Source organism: Fundulus heteroclitus, unplaced genomic scaffold (genome assembly GCF_011125445.2).
Source record: "Fundulus heteroclitus isolate FHET01 unplaced genomic scaffold, MU-UCD_Fhet_4.1 scaffold_546, whole genome shotgun sequence".
Taxonomy (NCBI): Eukaryota; Metazoa; Chordata; class Actinopteri; order Cyprinodontiformes; family Fundulidae; genus Fundulus; species Fundulus heteroclitus.
The window spans coordinates 12,899-40,283 of record NW_023396974.1 but is presented as its reverse complement, the minus strand read 5'-3'; the positions used below and the strand labels follow the sequence as shown (position 1 = coordinate 40,283).

General features: G+C 43.3%; 1 protein-coding gene across 1 annotated transcript in view; it reads left to right on the top strand.

The window, feature by feature from the left end:
- LOC105933426 (eukaryotic translation initiation factor 3, subunit E, a) overlaps positions 1-26,762 on the top strand; it is a 38,384-nt gene extending 11,622 nt beyond the window's left edge. Inside the window, exons 6-13 of the mRNA XM_012872963.3 lie at positions 3,817-3,942; positions 4,248-4,372; positions 6,963-7,089; positions 8,416-8,517; positions 15,403-15,512; positions 23,524-23,626; positions 24,003-24,137; positions 26,609-26,762. Coding sequence (XP_012728417.1) covers positions 3,817-3,942; positions 4,248-4,372; positions 6,963-7,089; positions 8,416-8,517; positions 15,403-15,512; positions 23,524-23,626; positions 24,003-24,137; positions 26,609-26,644 — 864 coding nt within the window. The 3' untranslated portion in view covers positions 26,645-26,762. The remainder of the gene's footprint in view (positions 1-3,816; positions 3,943-4,247; positions 4,373-6,962; positions 7,090-8,415; positions 8,518-15,402; positions 15,513-23,523; positions 23,627-24,002; positions 24,138-26,608) is intronic.
- Positions 26,763-27,385: the final 623 nt, after the last annotated feature.

Sequence of the window (27,385 nt, the reverse complement as noted above, 5' to 3'; positions counted from 1 at the left end):
ACGGTGGAGCACGATAGCAGTGGGAAATTAATAAATGTGAAAAGCTTCAGTTATTGCCTATTTGAGTCCTCACACATCTCGTGTATTAAGTGCATGCTGTTGTACTTGAGTGGGATCTTTTATTGGGCCAAACGATCAGCGGCGGGCTGCATAATCTGCCCGTAGTGTTCTCACGGGGCGGGGCCCCGCCAGACTGCTTATTGACTTCACAACTGTGGCCAGAGTCCCCAGTCACGACTCCCAGGCTGCTCTGCTTAGTTATGCGAGACACTTTCTGACTTGGCAGCGCGAGTTACCGGCAGTTTACAAGAGGTTTCAGACAGCATGAATGCCTGGAGTAAGAAAACTACTTATTAATGTCGGTGATCGGAAGAGATTACAGCTTTTACTACCCTGCTTTTGTTGATGATCATTTAAAAATGTAATCTAGATTTAAAGTCTGAGTCTCTGATGTGATCATTTTAAATTGTAGTGATCAGGACAGTCGCTCTGACGTGAAGGTCAGGATGGTGGCTAAAGCTCAGCTAGCAGCTGCTTACTTCCAGTAGGTACTCTGACTCGGAGCTAACTTTAGATTAGTGGCTTTGGTTTTTATTCACAGTAAAAGTAGCTCCTTATGTCTTTAAGGTTCACTTTCTCCGTAAACGGGTTCGTCACTCGTCTCGAGCAGAGCAGGACTCTGAACGCGACTAGCGATGTGACGTTGCATCAAGCGTTAGCGAGTTAAACTCAGCTAAAGGTCCTTTAATTACCGGTGCAACCAGCCTGCATAACTGGTGGTTTCCAAATGTCACTCATTTGGCCGCTACGTTTGGTTTGACTTTGGTTCAGCATTTAGCTTTGTGGGAAAGCGAGCGCTCAGGCCAAACCCAGTCCTCAAAGAACGGGCAACCATAAGATCAACATCTTTTTTTTTTTTTCTTCCTTCATAAGAGTGAAAAAAACAAACTCTGACCATCGCTCTAATTAAGATTTACTTTTGTCCCCCTCTTACCAGAGTCAAGAAGATAAGAGGTTTCGTCGGAAGGATTTCCTTTCTTGAAAACGGAGCTGTGATTTTGAGCAATTATGAACCGTGTTTCCCCCAAGAGCAGCGCATCTGTTTATTTATGCGTGCGTCCCACCGCATCCATGGTGACGGGTAATTTGTGCAGGAGGAGAAAAGGCTTTTAAAAGTGTCCATGACCGTTGCATAGTTGTCTGCCTGTTCCAGCGACAGTTGTTTGTGGCTCTCCAGCTCATTCTAAATAAACCAAAATTGCTCTAATTGAGTTCAGTTGTTCAAAGTCTAGTGTAGACTTAAAAAAAAAACAAAAAAGCCCCGCAGTTTGTTAGAGCCTCGGTGTAAAGTTCAAGCCAGACCGGACTCTGTAACCAGATCTTTGTTGCCTAAACTTGACAATGCAGCGGGCTTTTCAGGAGAAGGGAGAAATGGATTTCATTAGTGTGTGCACGGCTCTCCCTCTCCTTTCTGTTCAGGGCTTTTGTGGACCTCCCATCCTCACAAGCCCCTTGTCTTCACCCCCCCCCCCTTTCCCTCCCCCGTAGGGGAGAGGTGAGGCTCCATAAAGTCATTTAACGTGGGAAACCCAGTCAATTAAACGAAGGAAGCCAGCCTTGCAAAATCCATGCCTCAGGTCTTGTTACAGTGTGGCCTAGCCCGAAAAGAGCAACTTATTCATATCATCACTTAATGCAGGGATTGGATGTTCAGAATAAAGATTGGGTGTCCCGCCTGAACCCCAGCACAGTAAATTTATTGTTGCTGGTCAGTCAGGGAAAATGTGCCCGTTTCACAAACCAGTGGAAACTTAAGGTAACTGCTGGAAAAAGCCAGGTATTGAAACTTTTCTAGCGTGGCCACTAGTAAAAGCCGGACTCTGTGTGTGTGTGTGTGTGTGTGTGTGTGTGGCGAACGCTGCCATAATGGCCTGGGGGTCAGCCAAATGTAGCAGGCAGGGACTTCCAGGAGCGAAAAAAATAGGAAACCAAAAAAGCAAAAGAAAAAGCCACTTCTACAGATGAAACCCTGACCTTTACCAGAGCCGTGCAGCCAGAGCTGCTGCCCTGGCCTTTGTTGTCGCCGGGCACTTAAAGCTCCGTCATTGTTCGTCTAAGTAGTCCTCTGTATTTCCACCGAGACCGCCACCATTCCATCATATGCCATCTGATCCGTTTGGGGTTATCCAACCAACATGAGCAGCTGCATTTAGGTGTTTTCTCGTTCTGTCGGTCGTGTCTCATAGTCCCCTTCAGGTGGCCGTCCAGGGAGCAGCGCGGCTATGTGGTCGGCTTCTAGGTTTCTCTGGACGCTCAGCAGACGTCCACCCTGGCTTCCTGCTCCACTCGTGTCATCAGTCTGCTGTCTGACGCTGTCATGAACTAATGAGTCCAAGTTTCCCATAAGCCTTGGGTGCAGCCCAATGTCTGCCACCGACAGAGGATCAGAGTTGGGGGGGGGGTTCCCACCTGTGTTTCATTACCTGCTTCTTCTTTGTGTCAGGCTGTTCTGAAAATCAGAAACAGCTACCTGCAGCATGTTGGAGTAACTGTCCTCCCCGAGATGTGCTGTCAGAATCGCTTCGTACTTCAGTCCAATTAACCCGCGGTAGCTGCAAGAGTGAGCGACGAAAAGCCTGAAATGTTCTGGCAATTTCCATTCTTTGTTGTCTGAGCTAAACTGCAGTCAGGGGAAATAAACAGTAATTAAAAAAGTAACAAAATGGGAATGTTTCAAATAATTTCTCTTTCAGCAAAATTATGTAAAAGTATCAGTTTTATATTGAAGCTCATTTTTCCCACCCAAAATATATTTATTAAAGTTTTGGCAGTTCAAGCAAACATCTTGAACACTCTACAAAATATGATATCAGCAGCAGTAGTATTACTTGTTCAAGTCAAAATAAAATACAAACAGAAAAAAGAAGAAAAAAAAAACCTCTCACAGTATTAGTTCCTGTGCAACTAGTCACTTTTCGTACATAACCTCTTTACATTAAGAATTAAGTTTAACAGTATATGTCCATAAATAAATTGTCTTTGGGAACTGCAGTTCACATGTTCTTCAATCACTTGCACCTTCTTCTTCATATCTCTTCTGAGATATGGATGTAAGTTCTTGACATAATTAATGAAGGAATTCCACATAGACTCAAACAGGTTCTGTTTGCCCTTTAATATATATGTAATTTTTTCCAGAGGGAGGACAGATATATTGAAGCTCATTTAAATCATTTCTCTGGCCCACAGCAAAAACAGCAAGAGATTCTCCCAGAATGATCACCATGACTGTTTTAAATTAAATTAGTTTTATAGAAAACTGAAGAGCAATATTTATTCCTTTTGTGTTAAAATGATACAACAATCTGAAACATTAGGTAGAACGAAGTAAATAGCTGCTAAAATTAGTAGCAGAGTTCAGCTGAACCTTTTCCGGTGGAGCCCGAGGAGGAAGGCTTAACAAACAAGCTGCTTGTTGTAGTGTGAACACAGTGTAATGCTTCTATGATAGGTGACGCACCTTTAGTTGCATTGCCATAATTACATTAGCAGAAATATTTTCAGACACCTGAATTTGTCTTTGCTGAGAGCAAGGAAACGTGCAGTAATCCTCTTTCAGCCAGCTGACTGCCAGTGCACAACAGTAATTACCAGTTATTCTCTTGTTTAGCATTTGGTCTTCAGTGCTGAGTTCTGTTTCTCGCGGTTCCGCTTCGTCGGACACATTTACGCGCTTAATCACGGCGAGCTGTATTGTCTCGGTTGCTGTGACTGATCCCGCTCTGAACGAGTGTTCTCTGTGAAACTGTCCCAAAGGTGCCGTCTACAGACAGGAATGCCCTGAACTCGCTGTGGGGCAAGCTGGCCTCTGAGATCCTGATGCAGAACTGGGAGGCAGCCATGGAGGACCTGACCCGCCTGAGAGAGACTATCGATAACAACGTAAATGCCCCACTTCTCAGAATTTGATACCGCATCTAGATTCCCTTACATAGACTCCCATATTGACATTTCACTTGCAGAACAGCTCCACTGTGGCGTTTTGTTTCTTACCGCACACACACACACTCATCTGAGCACATAAGAAGTTGGACCGCCGTACGAAGGCGTCGTTGGTATTTGATTGCCATTTAGAGGGCAAGCACACACCGTTTCCTTTTCCTTGTTGCCTCCCTGTGTTTGTGTTTACGAGCTCGTTCCGTCGCTCCTCTCGGTTTGACCGTTTTTCCCCGTCTGGTCCCGTCCAGTCCGTGAGCTCCCCGCTCCAGTCTCTCCAGCAGCGGACGTGGCTCATTCACTGGTCCCTCTTCGTCTTCTTCAACCACCCAAAGGGCAGAGACAACATCATTGACCTTTTCCTCTACCAGCCGCAGTGAGTACAACTCGTGTTCCAGTACGTTTCTTTTTTTTTGTTAAGAAGCAAAATGTCAGTCTCCTTCAAAGCCAACTGCTGAGAGATACCAACTCCTAATACATTTCCATTCTGCAATGGAAACTTTCATTCGTCTGGCCTGTTAGATGACACTAGGAGCGGATGTGGTTGGTGAGAATCACCTTTGGTGCTTTAACAGAGAGCCGTCTCTGTAACGAACAAACGCTGAGACTAACGGCGTTGGCGCTGGTCGCCTGGGACACTTTCTGGGTCGAGCCGCGCGAGGCTTGGGTTTGTCGCGTTGACATAATAGCTCCTCTGGTTTTCAACGCCGAAGATGCAGTGTGAACGATTTGCTTTAGTAACACATTTTGGGTGCTGGGCTCCTTCGCGAAGCCTGCTGGTATTTTTAAAGTGCTTTCAGAAGCGCGTGTTTTCCGTGTGGTCTGTTTACTCTCCGAGGCGAGAAGCAGGCCATGTGTATCGCAGATCGGAAACTTTACACAGTGTGTTAAAATTTGCACCCCACCTATTTTGATGCCCCCCATCCCCGTTGTGATTGCAGGCTTTTATAATTGTACAGATGATTGTGCTCCGCAGACAGTATGACCGGAGACCACAACACAGCACACTCAAATGTCTGGTTCCCTGAGATTTACTCCGTTTTTAATTTTATTGTGGATGATTAAGGAGGCCTGGCCAATAATTACTCATGAACAGCTCACCCCAGCATCTGTTTGGACAAACTGAGGTAGTTTTGTGTGCTTTGCATTTTCACAGTGTAGAAACCCCATGTTTTCCCCCGCTGAGGCTTGGCTTGGCTCTGGTTTCCCATCCCTTGACCAGCACTTCCTTTTGGCTGCAGTCGGTGACCGGCGGCTTGGTCCAGCTTCACATTTGACCTCCCTTACCCCTGCAGTCAGCAGATGTTTGTCCACAGCTCGCTTTGTGTTCTACTGACAGACGTTGCACGCTGCTGAGGAAGTGAGCAGCGATCCGTCGACTGTCAGTCAGAATGTTTCTGTGCTTGCAGGACGGGCTGCCATAGAGATCCTTTCTCACCTGCAGCCCAGCGTTTGCCTTTCAGCTTCAGCGGCTTTTGACCAATACATCACCTGCTGTTTGTCACTTCAAAGATCAACAAATGAAAAGGGCTGTTGTCGTAATATACGTGGGTTTCCTTTTTAACGCCAAAGAAATTAGTTATTTAGCTCAGTTAATCTGGAACTTAGTTCAAGCCCTTCCCCGGTCTGGATAAGTTTGGGCAACAGAGTTTATGTTTCTGAGCTTTATAGCCAATCATAAGGTCTGTCGTCTATTTAGCCGCTAATTAGCCGTTCGCCAAGTTTATCGTCCATCTGTTTGTTCCTCCAGTTTGACTTTTGTTTTCATAGCACTAGTGGCCTTATTGCCGTTACTCAGGAACACGGGGGACAGGAAATGGGCAGAGAGAGAAGGATGAAGACACGCTGCAAAGGTCGCTCTGTTGGGATTTGAACCCAAGATGAGATGTTGAGGACAAACGGCCTCTGTATATGAGGATGCTCTCCACCACCACGCCTCGCTCGGTCCCTTCTGTGACTTTTTTTTTTACAGTCTGTGGTTTTTGCAGCTTATGAATCCAACCAGCTGTGGAAATATCTCTGAATCCATACTTTAGAAATTGCCTAAAAGGACCGAGTTGGTCAATAAATGGCCTCTGGAAAAGGCTGGAATTTGGACATTTTGTTATTGGGGGGGGGGGGGGGGTAGAGAATGAGTTGGTGTAAGTTAATCAAGACCACAGCATGAAGCGTTGTGGTCTCTCACAGGAGGAGGAGGAGGAGGAGGGAGCCCTCCTAAAATCAGACCAATGAAAGGCTTTGCAGAGGAACCCACGGCTGGCTTGAGACTCAACATCACAGCTGCCACAGGTCCCCTGTCCCTTTCATTGATTCACCTAATTAAATCGTTGTCAGTGCTGTTTTCCTCAGCACCATGTGTTTCTCTAGCCGTTGCTATGGGAGACCCGAAGGGCCCCACTCAGCTTCCTCTTTGCTAAATTGATGTGGTCACTGAGGTTAAGTTCAAAGTTAGTCTGGTGGAGAGCGGCTCCGGTGATACAGGTGATGTGAATTTCTGGCCTTTGGGGCTAGCAGAGCTGGGCTCATGTCTTTTCAGCCACACACTGACTCCCTAGCAGGCGTGGGATTAGAATCAGCCTGTAACAACATTGTGTACCTTGTGTTCAGCCCTTAGCAAGTTGACCTGTGGTTGGTGCATCAGTCCCTGATGGATTGAGTTTCAGCTACTGGGCACGTCTGTGCTCACTGATCTATATCTTCTTGCCAGGGTTTCCTCTCCCCCCCCCCCCTCCCCCCCCTCACCTCTCAGGACTCTAATGAAAGAGGCAGCTTAAAGCTGGAGCCCATGTGCAGAAATGAAGGTCCTGTTAGGACATTTATCTGTTTAGCTGCAAGGGCTTCTTCTTAAGTCAAAATGCCAAAGGCCTGGGAGGCAGCCAGAATGTTATATTATGTGTCTCTGTAAAGATCATGTCTTTGCTTACATTGCTCTAATAAGTGATTACTTTTACCCTCCCTGCTTCCAGATACCTCAATGCAATCCAGACTATGTGCCCCCACATCTTGCGTTACCTTACCACCGCGGTCATTACCAACAAGGATGTCCGTAAGCGCCGGCAGGTTCTGAAGGATCTGGTGAAAGTCATCCAGCAGGTAAGAGTTTTGTTAAAAACACTCAAGTTTTTTATCTTTATTTTCTTTATAAAGTGCACACATTCATTAGGTTTTAAACAATGGTTAAGTGACCACTGCTTCCTCTTAGGCTAAACTCCTGGCAGTAACCTGGCTGACTGCATTAAGTTTAATTTATTTGGATTTCAAGTAATAGACTAGCACAAACTAGCACTTAATAGTAAAGTTGCAGGCAAAGGACTAATTGTTTTCAACATTTTTTGTGATGTTCATTTATATTCTGCCTCCTTTATTCCAATAACTCTCAATACAACCAATGTGGTGTCAAAGCCATCTCTTGGATCAAAGTGGGTTGGCTCTATTAAGTATCATCTCACCACAGTTTTTACATATCAGTGGGTCGAGGCAGATGACCGTTCATACTGAGTCTGGTTCTGCTGGAGGTTTTCCTTCCCGTTAATGGGGAGTTTTTCTTTCCACTGTCGCTTCATGCTTGCTCAGTATGAGGGATTGCTGCAAAGCCATAGACAATGCAGACGACTCTCCCTTTAGCCCTATGCTTTCAGGAGGAGTGAATGCTGCTTGTCAAGACTTTGATGCAATCAACTGGTTCCCTTAGGAAATTCTTTGACTAATCTGTATAATCTGATTGAACTTGACTTTGGAAAGGGCCTCGAGATGACATGTTTCATGAATTGAATAAAATTGATTTGAATTGAAAGCTGACAGTCCAGAGATGATGTGGAGGAGTTCAGGTTAGGAAACGATACCCCAAGCTGTGAATGTCTCTGTATCTCAGGACAGTTTGTATTAGTGCATGACACCTATGGTGGACCTGAAGAAAGGAAGCTAAAAGGAAGTTTGCCATGTAAGAGTGAAAGATGGTAGTATGGTCAGATGAGACCAGAACTGACAGTGATGATCTAAATGCCACCTGTGGAGGAAACTACCCCCCCCCCCCCCTCAAACACAGACGCAGACACACACAGTGAAACATGGTGGTGGCAGCATCATGTGTGGTGATACTTTTTCTTTCCCAGCAGGACCAGGGCAGATGGATTGTCAAAAGCTTTCAAAAGCGTACTCCAAGAGACTTAGCGGCTGCAATTAAAGCAAAAGTTGGATCTATAAAGTATTATCTCACCACAGTTTTCACATATCTGTTAAAAACCTTCTGTCCACTTCTGAATGCGAAACGGTTGACAGGATATGGGTCATTTTGCAAGGCACCATATGATTACACTGGAAAGCCTTCTGGCTGGTTTTGTTGAATCTAAAATGACTCAGCTTTTTGACAAAAGTAAAGAAAACGATACATGACTTTATCCTTGTCTTTTGTTTTTTTAGGAGTCCTACACCTACAAAGACCCAATCACGGAGTTTGTGGAGTGCCTGTATGTGAACTTTGACTTTGACAGCGCCCAGAGGAAGCTCAGGGAGTGCGAGTCTGTAAGTAACCACCTCAGCGACGCAGTCGGCATCTTTCATTTCATCCGTTCACTCCTAGATGACGGGGAAACACTCTGTGTCTCTGTGCTGTCCCTCCGCGGAACAATACGGTGGCTCTCAGACGTCTGATTTATTGGTCACCGTGTGAACCGTCTAACAGGCCGTAGCAGTAAACACGGTTAACAGTCATGTGATCTGTCTGACCCTCCGCCCGCGTTTCGGTGCGGGGGCCGCTGCCGAACAGTAGGGGTCTGTCCGCTGGATCTCACCGTCTCATATAGAGGTCCTTTTGGATGCTGCATGACTCAGGCTTTAGTCAGACTTTACTACGGCCTGTAATTGACCCATCAGGCTGGTTGTTAACAGTGAAAGCTTTATAAGCAAAAGCCTCCACAGAGGCGTGCAGACACTTGTTTCAGGAGAGAGATCTGTCATTGGACCGCTATTTAGGGAGGTCCAATTCTGCTTCATAAAAGCTAAATGTAACTACAGTACCTGAAAATAGAGCGAGTGGTACACAGCGAAGGCTTTGGGTGTTGACTCCGAAACTAAACACGCGTAGAATGGTGGAGATGAAAGGGTTTTACAGCTGAAATAAACATTTGGTGATTTTTATCATTTACCGTGGAGGAGGACTGTTGCTCGTTTGTTTTAATAAAAAAAGAAAAAGCGGTCGCTGCTTAAGCTGACGTGCTCAAAAATCTGATAGGAAGGCATAGGACAGATGGTTTTATGTTCAAACCAGACCCAGAAGGCTGAGGTTGGCTGAGCACCTCTTATCTATAATACAACGATGATGTGAAACACGTGCAGATTTTCAAAGAAACCAATCATTCCCTCTTTGATACAACAAGACATGGTTTTTGATCTCTGTACAATATCCCCAACGTACTTCAGCCCGAATGTAGGGAAATTACAGGAGCACAGTTCTCCTCTCTACCCGTTCTTTGGAGCCATGTTGCTTTTAGCTGAACATCAAGAGGTTTGATTCAACGCTTTCATGGGTGAGGACCGTCCAAGGTACACACACAGATACAAGTCCCTTAGTAATCCTTAAGAGCATGTATTACCTGATTGTCAACATACATTTTAAGTTGCTCCGCCTGTCCCCCGTTTATCGTTTAATGCACAGATTTGCCTCTGATGTAACCAGAATCAAAACCTTTACACTTTGAGATAAAGAGTGATTAAACGTGTGGATGACAGTGTTTCAGGCTTGGCTTGAAAAGGTGAAGAGAGGGTGTCTCAAGTGACTCGAAGCCCACTTGTAGAAAAAGCTTTTTTTATTGCAGTGCATCAAAAACCCAAGGTTCTAAAACGTGCATTTAAACTTGTTTTTCATTAAGATGAAATTTATGACAGTATGTTATATTGATACTTTAAGTCCAGTGATTACACACTTTAAACCGGATTCTGGGTTTATCAGTAGACAAAAATCACGGCAGGTCTTTCTCTGTATCACTATATTCAATAATTAGAATAACTATTCCTTTTAATCTTTTGCCTTTAGCTAATAAAGCTGCAGCATGAATAGATCTGGTCTGATAAAAACCTTCAAATCTCCCCACCCCACTCTCTCTGCTGGAGACCTGGAGCTTATCTGCAGTGGTCATTGGCCGAGAAGCAGGACACATCCTGGCCAGGTCACCAGTTCATAAGAGTTTATTTAAAACAGGAAAACAGTAATTGTTTACCACAATAATGAACATTTTATCATGCCAGTTGGAATAATAATATCTGCACCAATCTGGAGACATAGAGCGAAACATAAACATTGAATAAAAACCCACTAAACTTAAGGTTTACCTTGAAACATGAAGCCATCAACAATAGAACATCAGGTTTCAGCTAAAATAATACTTTTTTTGTTTTTCTTTTTATCACGTGGCTTGTTAAATACTTGTAGCCACTTTTTGAGTGTCCTGTGGTTTGGTTGTGACTTTGCTGCACACAGTTCTCTTGTAAAGGGATGAGCTTCCACATTTCCTCCTGGGTCAGAACCCAAGTCATTCCACGTCTTTGCTTAAGTATGCTCAGTTGTGACAAAAGCCCATTAACCTAACCTAACAACGTGGGTGGTGGTAGAAAAAATGGTTGAAAGTATCTTCAGTGCATTACCTGTGCTGGTCTGCAAACATGAACATTTTATCAAAGTTGGCTTGTTTGAAGCCACTAAAGCAGCTGGCCCAGCATCAGAAACACACATGCAGGCTTCAAACTAAACGGGCTACTTCAAAGGAAAAGGGATGTTTCACAGACAGTGGCTATTGAGGTAAATGGATACCCCGCTCGCATGCGTTTTCCTAACAGTGCATCAATTTCGAGTCATTGAGAGCATCTCTATGCTCGTAGGGTAGTCCAACAGCCAGATGTTGGTATTGTTTCTCAGCTGTCCTGTTTTAAGTTCGCTGAATGCCATAAAAGTGCTTTTAAATGGGCAAATTAGCCTGTGTTAAATGATCCCGTTTTGGCCTCGCAGGTTCCCTTTTAGATCCGTGCCCACTCTACCCGCATCTCCAATCACTGTCAGATGTGACATGCCTTCATGTCTCTGAACGAAAAGTAAAGGACTACGTGTAGCGAGGCCCACAGATCGTGCACAAAAGGGCTCTTCAGCCCATTTTAGAATTTGTTTAAGTTTTGTGGTCTAAATCCCAGATGACAATAATTGGGGTACTTAGCTGTTCAAAGTTTATCAAGCGTAGATAAGCACAGATGTAGCTGAAGAATGCGTTGTTTGATAGCACCACGTAGTTTGGATTGATTCAACCGGGACCCTGGGCCGATAACAGCGTTTTAGGCTTAAGAGCACAAAGGGGGAGTAATTCTTTAATACGTTTTTTAAAGTTGAAAGCCTGTGCTGCAAAATGGCTCTCAGTGGAGAGCTGGAATGCAACGAGCAGTGAGAAATGTGAAAATTTCACACAGTGGTACCTCTGGGGCCGTAGCTGGGTCACGAACGGTTACAGTAGAACAGAGCAAATGTTCTACTGTTTTTCTCATGAGGGAAAAAACAGGTTCAAGTAAGACTGTATCGCTCATGTCTCGTCTAAGCGCCAGTAATGGGTCTTGGTAAGGACCTGTCTGTGGGCAGTACCTTCAGGTGGTACTTCTGTTCGCTGGGCTTTTCCTCACCAAATGCTTTTTTCTGGACAGACTGTATTCCAAGATGTCATCCCATTAAGAGTCATATTATCCAAGAGATTATTTACCTGTGCCTTCCACAATCGTAACCGGTTTCGTCTCATGGCCACCATAAACCAATAACGTTTATCCTAAAACGAATTTCCTGAAAAACGTGCTTTAAAACACGATACATGTCCCTCAGCAACTGGAAGACTTTAGCCCACAGGGCTTTTTCTCCATGGTTTTAGATCATACAGTTGTTTAGCACAAGTTTTGTTTCTCCGCCCCCTTTCAGACACCAAATCACAGACGTTGGTGCTGAAAACCCAGCAGAACAGTAGCACTACCATTTTCCACGGTTAGGTTAACAGACTGCTCTGGCAGCAGCTGGGAACCTGAAGAAAATTGAAGAGCAAGTGTTGTTTAAAAATGTTGACAACATTCAGTCAGCTTGGGTTAACAGCTATAAAAAGTCTGGAATATTCTAAGGACGCTAAACAGGCTTTGCATTGAAATGAGCTCGGCTCATCTTGCTGTTTTTCTTCCGTCTCTAACATGTTGTAAAACTAGTCTGTCTTTTTTGCCTTTGCTGCTTTTGCTTGCATTAAATTGTGTTTCTGGAAAAAGAAGAAAAAAAAAACGCTTTTATTAATGCTTTCCATGGTGGGTATTTGTAAAACCTCTGTTTTTATGTTGTCTGTATAAATTTAGGACGGGTGAAGGGGGCATAATGACGTTAGCGGTCTTCATCACATTTAACCACTATTTCGTTCTGTGCTAGGAGCCACAACAATGGAGCCCTGTTTTTAAACCCGGCTCACTTTGTCCTCGCTTTGTCACCATCAAACTTCAGACGTATGCAAAAAGGAGGGGAAAAAAAAAAGTTCATGACTTAGAAGAAGTTACAAACACGGAAAACTTGATTTCTTCTGTTCTCTAAAGATTTAGTCAGGTTATTTCTTTTTAGCCTTTATGTCGAGGGTTAGACAAGTTTTGTAGGTGGAGACTATCTTGAGTTATTCTTTTGGGCCCTCATTGGTGGGTCTGTTTCCTTTTTGGGGTGCCTGCTTTTATTTATAATTCCCCTTTTTTAATCTTGCGACCCTCTAAAATGCCAATCAAACGTTTTAAATGCTGCTCAGGATAGCAAAGAGTCTTCACAAACATGGCATTAATGTGTTTATAAATATGACAAAATAATTTACTGCTTTATTAAACTGTTATCCTTCATCAATATAGAGCAGGGGTTTTCAAATTCATTGAATGTGAACCTCCCCTTGGAATAAGTAAAGATAACCATGACCACCCCCCCCCCCCCCCAACCACAAACCTACCACACACAGGTCCCTGCAGTAAATGCATGTTTATTTTGTGTTCCTAGAATGCTGCGTTTCAAAAACAACTGATAGCCCAAAGCATGTTTTTTTATTGTATTTCTTTTAACAAAGTACATTCATAAAATAATATACATCCAAATATTTCCATCTTACATGCTACTTTTACTGAAACATCACGGACAGAGGGCTTAGTTTTAAAATTGAACTGTCATTAGAGCAAATTCATAAACAATTGTTTTCAACAGCAGACAAACTGATCTAAACAGATGCCAATGTCAAACTGAAGTCATGTCAACAGGAGACGTCAACTGAAATAATAATAAAAAAGATAACCTGAATTTAACAGACGTCAACATATTCCATATTCCAATCTACTTTTTAGGCTAATTATACACAATTTAGACCTAGTGCTATTTTAACAAACAAGCATTTTATTAGTTGTTATCTTTTATCTGATGTATTTCTGATGTTTGGCACTTAGTGTTACCTCGTGTTAAAGTGCTCTTTAAATAATGATGACATTCATGATGATTATGATCAGAATAAACTTTTGCATCACCTCCCAGAAGCTGGAAAGAAAAGAGACAAAAACATTTTGTCTCTTTTTCACACCTCACTTAGTAACTCTAATATTTTAGTCTAAATACTTTAGCCTAAATATTTTAGGCTAAAATATTACATTTTTTATTTGTTTTTCTTCAATCCCTCGGTGATGTTTAGTCATTTCTGCCAAAGGCTGCAGCATTTTGATTTAATTCATCTGAATGCAGTATTTGCAAGCCATACTCTGATTGGATGGGAAAAAAAACTGTCTGTGATTGGCTGAAACAGCCGAGCGAGTGCACAGCTGGTGTTGAGCGTGGAATGAGCAGGTGCGCGCGAGCAGAGATGGAACTCACCGCGAGGACAGCGGGTTGAGAAGAGTTTTCAGACCGTGCCAGACCGGTTTTGACCGTTGAGAGTTGTTTCACTGCGCGCTTGGATTGGTTCCTGCTCGCTCAAACAGAAGGCACGAATATCGCTACATTGTTTCACAGAGTGCTGTCTTCTTCTCCGTCTTCATGCACCTCCCCTGTGACTCTTTGGCGCCCCCCAGGGGAGGCGCGCCTCACCTAATGAAAACCCCTGCTATAGAGCAATTTATAATGCAAAAGGAAGATCAAAACTACTAGGATGACATTTGCATTTATCTGCAGATTCACAAGGCACTTTTGAGCAAAATGTTGTTGCAAAGCGCCAGGTAAAAACAGAAGACAGAAAAATATACTTATTAATATAAGTATTTGCTATTTGTCAGGAATGTAGGGGCAAATACAAAATTAAATACATTTTATATGTACAAACCTGGTTCTGTAGTTGTGAAAAACAGAACTTTTCCTAGTTAAGAAACGAGTGTAGCACAAGCTCTTATCAAGCACTGGACCTCTTTTAGGTTTAAAGGCCAACAGTTATGGGCCACCTTATGGGCCCTAAACTTGTCTTAGATGATCATTAGCTATGTTTACATGGACATATAGCAATCAGAATAAAGGGCTGATTGGAATAAATATGCCTCAGGTAAACTAGAATATTGTTATTGGATAAAGTCTGAATGAGAGAGGTTTTTATGCCGATTGTTAATCCGAACAGCGTCCATCTAAACACTTGTTCCGGTCATGTCATTCAGATTATGGCAAACTGCATTGACTGCGCATGTGTACCCCATGTGGCGCCTGCTGTAACCCAGGAATACCTACAGCATGTGTTGCTAAGCCTGTAGCTTTATTAGCGAGAGCAGTAACACCTCAACTGTTCTTGGAACCTGGCACGGGTCTATTCTGGCCACCCAAAAGACATAGAACCAACACCCTTATGTGTTTGTTTCTATATATGATTGTTTGATAAAGTAAGAAAAAAAATATCAAAAACCCTAACTATTTCTTCTGTGCTTTTTAAGGAAATCTGAGGACTCTGTACATGTCCAAGCACTTTTATTCAGAATAAAGCCTGGTGTATGTAAATTGAGGTCATGATCAGGTTAATTGATTTTGTGCCAATATAAACAATGTATTCAGATTTATTTAGATTTTTCAATTCAAATGCATTTAAATCCCATTAAGGAATTTTGCGCATGTAAACATTGGTAGTGATTAATTGTTGGTTTGAGGTAGAGCTTCTCATGTATATAGTGGGTCGCATAAGTGTGCACAGGACTGGTAAAATGGCAGGTTTTTATGATGGTGAGGGGTGGGAATTAAATCACGATGATAGATTTCAGAACGTTTTCCATTAGCTAAAGGATGGCAGTTGCTCGGGGAGAGCTTGACTAAATTCCTGGTTGAGCAGATTCACTGTAATTGGTGACAGGTGTGAACTCAAGGCTGAACACTGAAACTAACCGAGCGAACATTTACCATGTATGTGTTTGCTTTTTGTCACGCAGGTTCTAGTGAACGATTTCTTTCTGGTTGCGTGCCTGGAGGACTTCATTGAAAATGCCCGACTCTTCATCTTCGAGACATTCTGCAGAATTCATCAGTGCATTAGCATCAGGTTGGTCCTGTTACACAAGCCCCAGAGCAATGGGAGGCCTCGCTTCAAGCAGAAATTTTCCCACTAGACAGTCTAAATTGGGGCGAGATGCAATGATTAGAAGGGATATTTCTTAAAAAAAGAAAAGAAAAAAAAAGGGACTGTGTAGTTTTAGCTCAAATTAGACGTTTGAGGTGGTCTGCATTTTGCTATGTCATATATGTTCCTCATAGATAAGTGTTTATCTCCCACACAACCATGCTGACCCCACACATCTCTAGCATTAAACATTATGCGGTTTAACTGCTTCCAGGTCTCCTCAGGTTGCTCGGCTGGCTTGACTTTGAAGACCACCTGTCCGAGGCCAATTCAGTTTTTTTTCTCTTTCTCCCAGGAAGAGGTCAAGGCTTAGACGGTCGTAGACGTTCCCAGCTGCTTCAGTGCGCAGAAACATTGTTGCTGGTATTTGCAGGGCACATCAGGGTTAGCGGGTTCTTTACGTCTGCAGTGGTCATATTTCTGAAATTCGGTTTAGTTACAGCGAAATACAGTTGACCTTGGATGTGTCCCCCAAACCAAGAAATGTAGTAATTGCTAATTATAGCATTAGCGGAGAGAAAAGTCAAAAGATTGTTTTTAATTGTCTGCAATTAGGAGAGATTATAGCATTTGGCTGCCTTCTTGCATCAGATTTGGAAAGTAGCAGCGATAAAGGCAGCATTCAGCCTGGTTAGAAATGATTCCTCATACACATAAGAGTATTCAGTCTCTCATATCAGAGCTTTTTGTTGTTCAGTTGTGTTAAATCTGGTTCCTGAAGCTTTTATTTCACTGGATTTCTTAGAAACGGCCTTAGACGTGTGTTTAATGCTTAAGGTTTCATATTTGGTGTGCAAACAAACAATGCAAAGCGAGAGTTAATCACTTTTGTCCACATAGAAACAATGGCATTGGCTGCTTTGTAGAGCCTTGGAGGTCTGTTGTCAAGGTTGAACGGTGGAACATGATCAGGGCCTGTCTAAATCTCCTGTTGCAGATTGTCTGGAATTGATTAGGACTCCTGGTTCTTTTTTGGCAGACTTATTGCAATTGGATCCATTTTCTTGTTAAGGACCACAAAGGTTAGTGGTAACACTGAAAGAGGAAGTTGAACAGCGATTTTTTTTTTTTTTGTTTGGTGTCCTCAACTCTCTCGCTTGTTGAGGTTTCGGATGCAGCAACACAAATTAGGGGTGGTTTCAGGGATTTCCGTGTCTATTTGGTGGGTGTTATGACGAAGGACAGAAAAAAGGTCTATTTTTGACAGACAGCCGGATTCCAAGTCATTAGTTCCCTTCCCAAAAGCCTGCTGCACCCAAGCGTGGATTTTAATGAATTTGATGGCTGCTTTTTAATGAGGAGGTTTTTACAGCCGTTGGCCATGATGGTTTCGCAGATACTTAGCCCGCCTTGCGCCCACAGCTTGGCCCAAAAAAGTGGACCAGACACGGGCATGATTAGGTCGTTTTATGCAGTAAAGGCTTATGTAAAACGCACTGTAGGCAGAGAAAATGTGATTCACCCTACACACACACACACACACACCATCTTGTCTAGACTTCTCACTGTCCAAAGTGTATGTTTTCAATTTAGCCTTGTTTTCCTGGTTTGATTTACTGGCTTTAGTTTCACTCTTTCCATGAATGTTTGAGTGGCAAGATTCTCTTTTGACCTCAAGTGCTCACTTGTCTTTTGAGATTTTGTATAAACGCTTGAGATGTGATTATTTGGGGGAGTATTTTCTCCACTTCATCCCTAGAACGTATTTGTACACAACAGCTCGCTTGTAGTTGGAAGGAGGTGCTCGGGTATTTTGGATGTAGCACTGGAGATCTTTTCTACCTCACAATTGAGTCATTAAAAAAGACCACACAATCATGCTGGTTTTCCCCGAAAAAATCAATTTTACCCCCAAGCCCAGAGCAAGGCTGCTCCAAATGGATTGTAGCCCCTATCATGTGTTGCTGTTTAACAATGCATGCATTTTTAGAGCAGTTATGTTAAGAAGGGAGCTACTTTGGGGATAGCTCCCCCATCCTTCGCTCCTCTCTAACCAAGTTAGACCCTAATCCTGACCCCTCTCCTCAAGTGTGAGGCTGGGATTGAGACTCACAGGAGTCCCCCCCCCCCTCACCCTCTCCAGCCTGAAGTCGAAAGCTCAGGAGCCAGAGAGAGTAAGGGGTCGAACTGAAACTGATCTCTGTACCCCAGGGAACAAGATCATGATTGTGTAAAATAAAACCAGCCATGGAGGCTTTCGCCTTGGCTCATGGGTCAGGAGATGTCAATAGTGTAGGTTCTAGAGATCCCACCCAGTCCTTGTTCCCTCGCACATCTTCCACCCTTTCTCTTTTCACCCTTCCACTCTTTTTCTTTCTTTTCACTGAGGACTTAAGTGGGGTTGTTAAACACGTTTCACTGAGACATAAAGGTAAAGAACCTCTGATGTGCTTCCTGGGAGGAAAACATTGCCAGACTTTATTTTATAAATTAGATTAGAGAACTTTGCCTGATCTATGCCAAGCCTGTGGGCCTTTTGGGGGCGCTTGGTGGTCCCGTGTTATGCTGAACAGAGCTTGTTGACAAGGGTTGGAGATTAGCTTAAGTCCCTGGTGAGGAAACCAGACCATGTTTGTTTTGATCACCACATCTGACCTGGACTTGACTGACATGTGCCCCCAGTTACTTAAATTATCAAGCAAAACAGCCACACCACCCTGTGCTGCAATCATTGAATCATTGCTGGAAAATTGGAAGCCAGGTGTCGTTCCCAACTTTCTCGGGTTACTTGATTGTTTGGAAGTAAAAGAAAGTTAGATGAAGGAATATATAAAGAGTTGAGACGCTTTTAACACCTTCATATCTTTATCTTCAGTGTGATGCACCAATTGCCTATATTTTATACAGAATTAAACCCAGTCTTAGTAAAAACAGTAAAGTCATTGTGGTTCTGGCTGTTTTAAAGCTCTGTCTAAGTTGCAAGTATTATCTCAAGATACTCCCTTCATTTAGCTCAATCTCTGGTCCATTCAACTCCGTCCAACTATCCCGTCCTTCCATCCCCATAGCATGATCCTGCCACCACCATATTTCCTCATAGGGAATTTATCTGCAGGTTTAGTTTTTTTACACCACAAATTGTTTTACACATAGGTCAAGCTGTTTAAATTTGGTCTCATCTGACCAGAATCCCTTCTTTCACATGTTGGCCATGTCACCTGCTTTGCTCTTTACAGCTCCATATGTTACCTGTTATGGTTTTCTTTTAACAATAGCTTTCCTGTTGCTGGTCTTCAGATTTATAGTTGTTCTAGTGAGAGATTCTCCCACCTGAGTTGTGAATCTCTGTAGCTTCTCCAGTTTCCAGAAGCATCTTGGCTGTTTCTCTGAATACAGCACTTGGTCTACGGTTTTTTAGAAGTACTGGATCTTATCACACTTTTAAGGTTTTATTTGTGGGAAGAAAATCAAAAGCCAGATATCCTTATCCTGCTACTAACCAATTTTACACTACATTTATTGATCAATGCCAGACATTCCAAATAAATCATATTGGAGTTTGTACATAAAATATAATTAGAGATGTAATATTTTATGTATTTAGGGGGGGAAAAAAAACTGAAAAGGCTAGGTTTCTTACTAAGCTGAAATTGATACCAATTTCGAGTGGAAAATATACCGAACATATGAGATAATTTGCTCAGAAATGGTCTTCTATAAAATTAGTTGGTGATGCTTTTGACATCTCCTGTCAGATCACTCCTATTGAAGAACTGCTGGTGATTCTGTTATTTCCTCTAGTTAATATCTTACTAGGAGCTATAAATAAGATATTTACTGTAAAATCAGTCTAAATCATTTTAATTTCTCACCTGGGATGGAAGTAACATTCTCTATAAACAATGGGTCCTCTCCATCATCAATGTCTTAGTCATGTTTTCTCCTTTCAAACCTAGAGGTACGGTCCGGAACTACTTCAGTTCAGAGTGTAGGCCGTGTTTACTTCCTGGTTCCTCAGCCAATCATATGACAGTTCCCAGGGTTCCCAAAGCAGAGCGCTGCAATTTTTATTTTATTTTTGCAAAAGAGCAGCACCCTGCAAACATGGAAGCCAGTAAGAAAAGCAGACCAGAAATGGAACCGAAGACAACATCATATACTTATCCTGTTGTTACCATTGTAAATGGCGGGACTCTGTGAAAGGCATTGTGTACGTGTTGATCTGATTTTAGCCATAGGTGTCATTATTACTTATAGTTCCTTTTAGCTATTTTTGAGGCATGGAAATTTAAGTGTCACATTTCTATCTGTGACATGTGTTCTCCATCACAACCTGAACACTTCTTCGAACTTGTCCGATTCCCAATAATGATCCATCGGTGCAATTTAGTTGTCATGAGTCATTTTTCCTGGCTTTAAAGGGTGGAATTGTAATCAGCTGTTCAACATGCCGAGTGTTAGCGTAGTGTTGTTGTGACTGACAGATTCCTGAATCCGCTTCCATCTTCTGAGTTTCTCAGCTAGTCAGGGCCCTGCTCACACACGTCGCCGTTTAAACTCGGTACCTGCCTTTCTCACCCGCCTCTGTGGTGGACGTTGATGAGATGTGCACGGTTAGTTAGGGTTGGGGAAACCAACCCTTATTTGCCTCATTATGCTGAGGTAATGCCACTTATTTGTTGTTTATGCCCCTTCCACAGACTGACATCACTTCCCTTCCTGTTTTCATGTGGTTTTGCCACCATTTTAGCAACATTCATGGGTTAGAAAGTGGCAGGCTTTTATTAACTTTTCTTTTTGAGCCTTAAGGGCAAGACGGTCATATTGTAAGTTCAAACTCCCAAATACGAGTACTTTCCACTACAAGAATGTAGTGAATAAACTCTTGAAGGGGGGGCAGTGGTCTTGAGAAGTGTTTTGGGTCTGGTAAGTTTTGAGTTTACACTGACTGAGTCTCACAAAGTGAGATTAATGGACCAGGAAGTGAAAATTAGTGGAGTAAATAGTTTTTATATTGGCCTTTATAACCTCTTATACAGAAAAAAATCCCACCCCGCTATACCTTATGACAGCCCTTCAGAGATCAGGTTTTTCAGCTGTGGTAGGGGCTGGACTTTGAGCAAGGCTTACAATATAACGACTGCAACCTCATCTAAAGAGTCAAAGTGGCTGAGAATATTTATTGGGCCCCTTATATGAAATGTGGTGGAAACGGAAGGTGGTGGGGCGGGTCAGAGGATGAGGGCAGGAAACGTCGGGGGAGGGGGTCTAGATGAGGGTATCAAGGGGGTCTAGTTATTTAGAAAGCCACAAGGGAGGCCAGCTGCAGTGGGGAAAGCCTTGGATCAAAGAGGACCAGCGCCCCGCTACCTCGGCTCCCTCCTCTGTGACACATCCATATCGAGATGTTTGAGGGAGCTAGCCTGTGTCCACCCTGGCTTTTATCTAGGCGACAGTCACAGGTTGGAACAGTGACTCATGACCAGCTTCAGCGGCCAGACGGAGTGTGTTTGACATGGACACAGGTACCTAAATGAAGGCTCACGACATGGGGTAGTCCCAGCACCATTAATGGAGTAATTCCTGATAGTCTGTAAATCACGCTCCCATTAGTATAGGACCATTAGAGGTTCTTTGGGTGTGCTTTGTGTTATAAACCTTGCCTGAAGCAAAACACATTGCGCCATTGTGAAAATGAAATGGTAACTATTTATTTACCACTAAATGTGGAACATTAATCATACATATTGTTACATTAACTAAAAGGTTTTTGGTTCTGTCAGATATTTTCTGCATGATTTATTGCAGCATATTCAGCTGAAGAGATTGTTTACAGTGATCTGATATTTCTTTTTTTTTTTTAACAGCTGCACGTATGTTGTTCAGGCAAATGTTTTAAGACACCGCTTGCTCCTTGGATATTGTTGGACTATTCTAATGGTTCTCTGAGGCTGTATTACAGTGATGGTGGGAGTCTGCCGTTTTCCTCCACATGTTTAGCTTCACGTGCCCTTTAGTAGACGTGAGCTGTTCTTTACCCACTGAAGATACATTTTTATATTACTGGTCGTTTAGATTCTACTGCCACGCTACCATTAGCAACCCAGCAGCCAGACCCAGAAGCAAGTAAAACAATATTGTTTCTATCAGTATCTGTGTGAGTTATCCTCTAAGTCTGTTTCTAATAATTCCAAAGCAAAAAGACATCTACTCTTTTTATATGTGATTAGGCTAAATTGAAATATGTTAATGTTTATAAACCAGTCGGTGGATATTTTATTAAAAATCTTGTAACTTCAGTACAATTCTGAAGCATCACTTCTTAGTCATTGGAATGGAGCAATCTTTATTACAGGGACAACTTAATTAAAAAGATATGTACATGTTTCTCGGGACTAAAATGTATTCAGGTGTTATAACTGACAGGGTCCTTATCGGGTAGGTGGGGAGAGCACAGGCAGAAACACGTCACTTAGCCGTCCGTCAAGATAATAACATCTAGCGTTAGCTTATGTTGTCTCTGGAGATTTACATCTTTGATGATGCACGATTAAAGCAATTCTGACCTATGTTGCTCTCAAACATCTGTCGTACTGTTAGCTTAGCACGTAGCACTGTTATGGTCATTAATTTCAGACGTCATCGTCTAATTTGCATATTTGTTCATTCGTGACCCAGGCTGTAGAAGAGCTTTTGCCAAAAAAATAGTGAATAAATGTGTTTGGAACTGAAAATTACCTTTTTTTTATAAAATGATTTATGAATTTTAATACAATGCCTGAATCCACACCACGTGAAACAAACTGTACCAAAAAGACAGTAATAGAGGCACACAAAGTGAACAAGGTGAATAAATGATTGTGTGTCAAATTCAGAGAATTATTTTAGTGCAACAGTTTTAAAGATAAAATAGACTACTATAAGGACTATATTTTTATGACGAGGCAGCAGCTGTGGTGTGTTTGTAAGACAGTGCTGAGGGAAGCAGGAACCCTCATAGCAGCTCTTGCTGCTGCTTCAATAAAGTGATTCCTTAATGACTGGTGTTTTCGGTAAAGTCACTATTAAAATAAAGGTCTCTAAAAGTCGTTGTTGCTAGTCGCTTTTTGGGAAAAATTCTAGAGGTTAATGAAAGGTCGGTGAATATAGCAATAAAGATGTTAAATGGGCAACAGTAGACTGTCGTCTCTAGTTTTTCCTTCCCTCCTCAGAGCAGTGCATTATGGTGTGATAGCAGCTAGTTTTACAGCCAGACTGGAAGTAGAAGGCAGTATTGGATTTTCAAAAAAAAACCCAATAAAACATATTGTTTCATGATACTTAAATTCAGGCTTTTCCTTGGTGTCTGTAAAAGTCTTGAATTTCTTTGCGGCTTACAATATAGACAGATTCCCCCCCCCCCCCCCCCCCCCCCCTCATGGCTTGATTGCACAACCGGCCATTAACACAAAAACGACGCTACAACGGTCAGTTCTATTTTGTATAGGCTCCGCTCTTTAAGGCTATCGTTAGTGGGTTTATCCCTCTTGTGCAGTGCAACACTGGCCACTAGCGCTATCCTTAAAGGGCCGCACCTATACTCACAGAATCTGGGGGTACAGTACGTAACCAACGTCCTACTACCCTGTTAGGCTGGGCAAACTCTCTTTGTACATTTGCTGGTTATTTGGGGTTAGAACCCGGGTCACCAGCAGCAATGTCTTAATATTTAAAAACTAAATGAGATCGCCCCTACTGGAGTGTCAACAGGCATTAGAGAGTCTGTTTGAGGAAAATATGTTATGTTGACAAGATCTCCAAAACATGACCCTTTTTCCAGAGGTTAAAGTAGGTGAAAGGTCAAATCTGAGGTGTTTGTGTTCACTAACCTGTATGCTTTGAGTAATATGTTAGGTCATATCACATGATTTACTAATATGGCATCAACCTGTACAGTACATTGTTTTTCAAAGCAAGTTGAAGCTCCTCATCTCCTTGTCCTTCTCATCACCAGCATGCTGGCTGACAAACTGAACATGTCACCTGAGGAGGCTGAGAGATGGATTGTAAACCTGATCCGCAACGCCAGGCTGGATGCCAAGATCGACTCCAAACTGGTGAGGCTTTCTGTCCTTCTCCGTTGGTTCATTGCTTAAATCATGGATTTGTCTTCTTTTTTTCTTTCTTTACAACTTTGAATCATGTTCTTCTGAAGTTATAGCTAAAACATCTGGACTGCTTTGCATTCCCTTTGTGAGGCTTTTTATGCTACCTGTATGTTGGGTCATACACGTCACAAAGGTTCTCTGTAATTATCAGAACATAGGCCAGTCCTCCTGAATGACCAGATGAATCATGCAGAGTTGTCGACAGTGGAAATGAACAAGAACCATTTAACTTTAGCTTGGCATTTGTAGAATATCACATTAAAAACGCTGCGCGATCGTCTCGTTTTCAGGATTGTGTCTAATTTGTTTCGTTCTTCTGTGTCAGGGCCACGTTGTCATGGGAAACAACGCCATATCGCCTTACCAACAGGTGATTGAGAAAACCAAGAGCCTCTCGTTCCGCAGCCAAATGCTGGTTATGAACATTGAGAAAAAGCAGGCCGCTAGCAACAGAAACGAGGTGAGTAATGCTCTCACTGCACATTTAAACTCTGCACAAACACTCGCTTCCAGCCTGTCGCCGTAGGGCGCGCATAACTCCCATCAAATGGTCAGATTGAAGGTCAACGTGAACCGGGGCAGTTCAAAGAACCTGAAATGATCGGCTCAAAAGAACAAGGCTAAAGGATGTTGATGAACAACCATCAACAAAAGCTCTCCTTACACGGAACGAGCCAGTAAGAGCAGGTTTAACAGAACTAATGCTTTCATCCTACCATTTCTCTTCAAAGGCCTAATGACAAGGTAGATTCCAAACAACCATAAAATGTGGCCTGGGCGCAGTGACTCAGCTCAGCAGTGTAAATGAGGAGGATGCCTTCGCTGGGTTTTGGTGAACATTACTCAAAGACTGCAGTTCCCAGCTCTTAAGACCTGCTGCAGATGGCTGGCCTAGGGTCCACAAATCCCTTTTAAGTCAGTTGGATTTTGACCCTGTGTGTTTTTATGACGCGTACCACTGCGCCGATGCTACGGATTCTCAGAATTACCAGAAAATGATCATACTTTGAACCGGTGCAGCTGCTTTCGAGCTGCGTTTCTTGAAGATTTACAGTGCCTTGCAGAAGAATTAATACCCTTTGAATGTTTGTACATTGCAACAACACACTAATAGTAGTGCATAAGTGATGTTGAAGGAAGAAGTGTTTTTTCAAGGTGTTGAGGCATTAGCGGCCGTATTTGACAGTAATCAGACGGAGAGAATAGGGAAGACATGTAGCAAAGGTCTGAAGGTCAGGGAGTGAACCACAGATGGCTGCACCAAGGACCAGCCGCCTCCATGTGGGAGCTGTCCGCTCTATCGCTGTACCACATATCACCGGTACAGGATTTTACTTTTTTTTTTTAAATACAAATCTGAAAGTGTGACTTGCATTGGTATTGCTCTGTGAGATGTTCTAACCTGACAACAGCCAGCTGCATGTATCGCTCCGCCTAGCTCCACTCACATACATCTGGGACACGGCTCATTGAAAATGATTTCCCTAACCAAATTTTTGGTCTGGCCAATCAGGACGCAGGGCGGGTGTTTCATGGATGTGACGTAGTGGAGAAGCCACCGTGAGATTCCAACAACAATGGCGGCTCGCATCGAGGAAGCAAGCGTTAGCATTGATGCTGCTATTTCTTCCATGTTGTCCAATCTATCTGATATTGTTTCATTAAAAGAACATCAGAGAACGGCTCGGGCGGTCAGCCCGGGATCGACTCCGACCCGCGGCGCTTTGCCGGCTGTCTTCCACCCTCTTCTTAGCGCCTCGGCTCGCGGAGCGGGGGGGGTGGACGACACGTTTTCCGCGGACCGGCTCGCGGAGCGGGGGGGTGGACGACACGTTTTCCGCGGCCGCCTCGCCAGGATAGCGCTGCGGGAAACCCTGCACTACAGCCGCAAACACATAAAAAAAAAATAAAAGTTTTTTTTTTTTCCGCGTCGGTCTCATCAGCGTCACGGGTTAGCTTCGGTGTGAGTGGTTGAAATAGCACGTTGATAAAGATGACAGACAAGTGGCTTATCCAATCATATGCAAGGAGTTTTGATAAGGCCCAGCCTTCAGTAAAGGCAATGCCTATGGCCGTGTCCCAGATGTATGTGAGTGGAGCTAGGCGGAGCGATACATGCAGCTGGCTGTTGTCAGGTTAGAGATGTTCACCTTTGGAGATGCTTATGACCCAAACCTGCTTTAAACGTCTCCACAAGGTTCTCCCCGACTTGTCTGCTCTGTTTCCCTGTTCTCAGTGATGCTGTTTGTTCACTAATGCTCTCTAGCAAGTCTCTGAGGCCTGGATTTATACCCAGATTAAGTTACTCAAAAGGTGGACTGTGTTACAGATTAGATTCCTGTTAACAAGAATAATGTCCAAATAAAATACATTGCAGTTTATGGTTGCAGTGTAGCAAAATGTGGAAGAGTTCATGAGGTATGAACGCTTTTACAAGGCACTTTAGCCTCCATTAAAACCAGCAGCCTGGGTCACTCCTCTGACAGTGATGATCCTGCTGAAAACTTCATGTTTACTTAGAAACTTCTCCTTCCTATTGTTTGAATATCTGCAGCCGGCTGCCGCTATAAACCGCTCTAGTTAAAGACGGGCGGCTTCATTACCAAGTTTTTGTAATTAGACAAAAGAGGCTGCAAACAACTTACAGAGCGCCGCTACATCCTGTTGTCCCCAAGACGACAAATCACTTGCATATAGAGAACATTTAGTGCCTGCCATCTGGACCGACTGGGTCCTTGTCAGCCACCCAGCACTCACCAGCAGAACACACACACACTCACATTTACTGGTTAACTGCTTGCATCTGTTTTTTTTTCCCTCCTTTTTTCAGATTTACCACACTCTGCGACAAAAGATTGGTTTTGATCGACCCCAAGTATCAGCAAAAAGTCTAATTCTGTGTTTTCTTTTTTTTTTTTCTTTTTTCCCCAGACACCAAACTGGGCCGGTCAGGAAAGCGGATTTTAACTACCCGATGAAGACGGATCATCCGTTATCCCACACTTGTCTGCCAGAAAACGCTGTACTAGTCATGCTTTTGGTTCCAGTCATCACCAACTCAATAAAAGTGACCAGTAAAACCATTCTACTTGCCTTTTATTTCTGGACGCTGCGAACAGACGCTGAGGTTTGAGCGGTCAGCGCTTTTCTATCAGTAACACTTGATGAAGTTTTAATGTGCACAGTGAGCCAGCGAGCGGGACGGTCCAGGCTGCCGCGTGTGATGCGGCTCGTGAGTGCGCAGTAATGATGAATGGCTGTTTAGTCTGTTGGGTTTTTTATGGTGTTTCGGTGGTTCCCTTCACCGTGGCAGGCAGCCTCGCTGAGTTGGGACGTCAGCTGAAGGGGGGGGGGGGGGCAAACAGAGGTGACGTGCAGTTCCCCACGGTCACACACTCTGCCAGTCATCCTGTCCATCTGAGGACGCGGGGGAGCCATAAAGAACCATTAGCCAGACAGACACCGTCTTTTTAATGTCCCATCCAGCCCCCGCTGCTCTTTTCCTCTGCTTTTAACCTTCTTATAACTCGCTTCTTCTTTTACCCCCCCTCCCCCCCACACACCTACTTTATTGCACTCGCTCACAAACGGCTTGTTATTCTTTCAGATACGCCTGTAATTTCCTTACGTGTAATTTAACAACTAAATAAGGATTTGATGTAAAATGCACCTGCTCTTTAGGGTGGAATCAGAAGTCAGCAGAGGGCA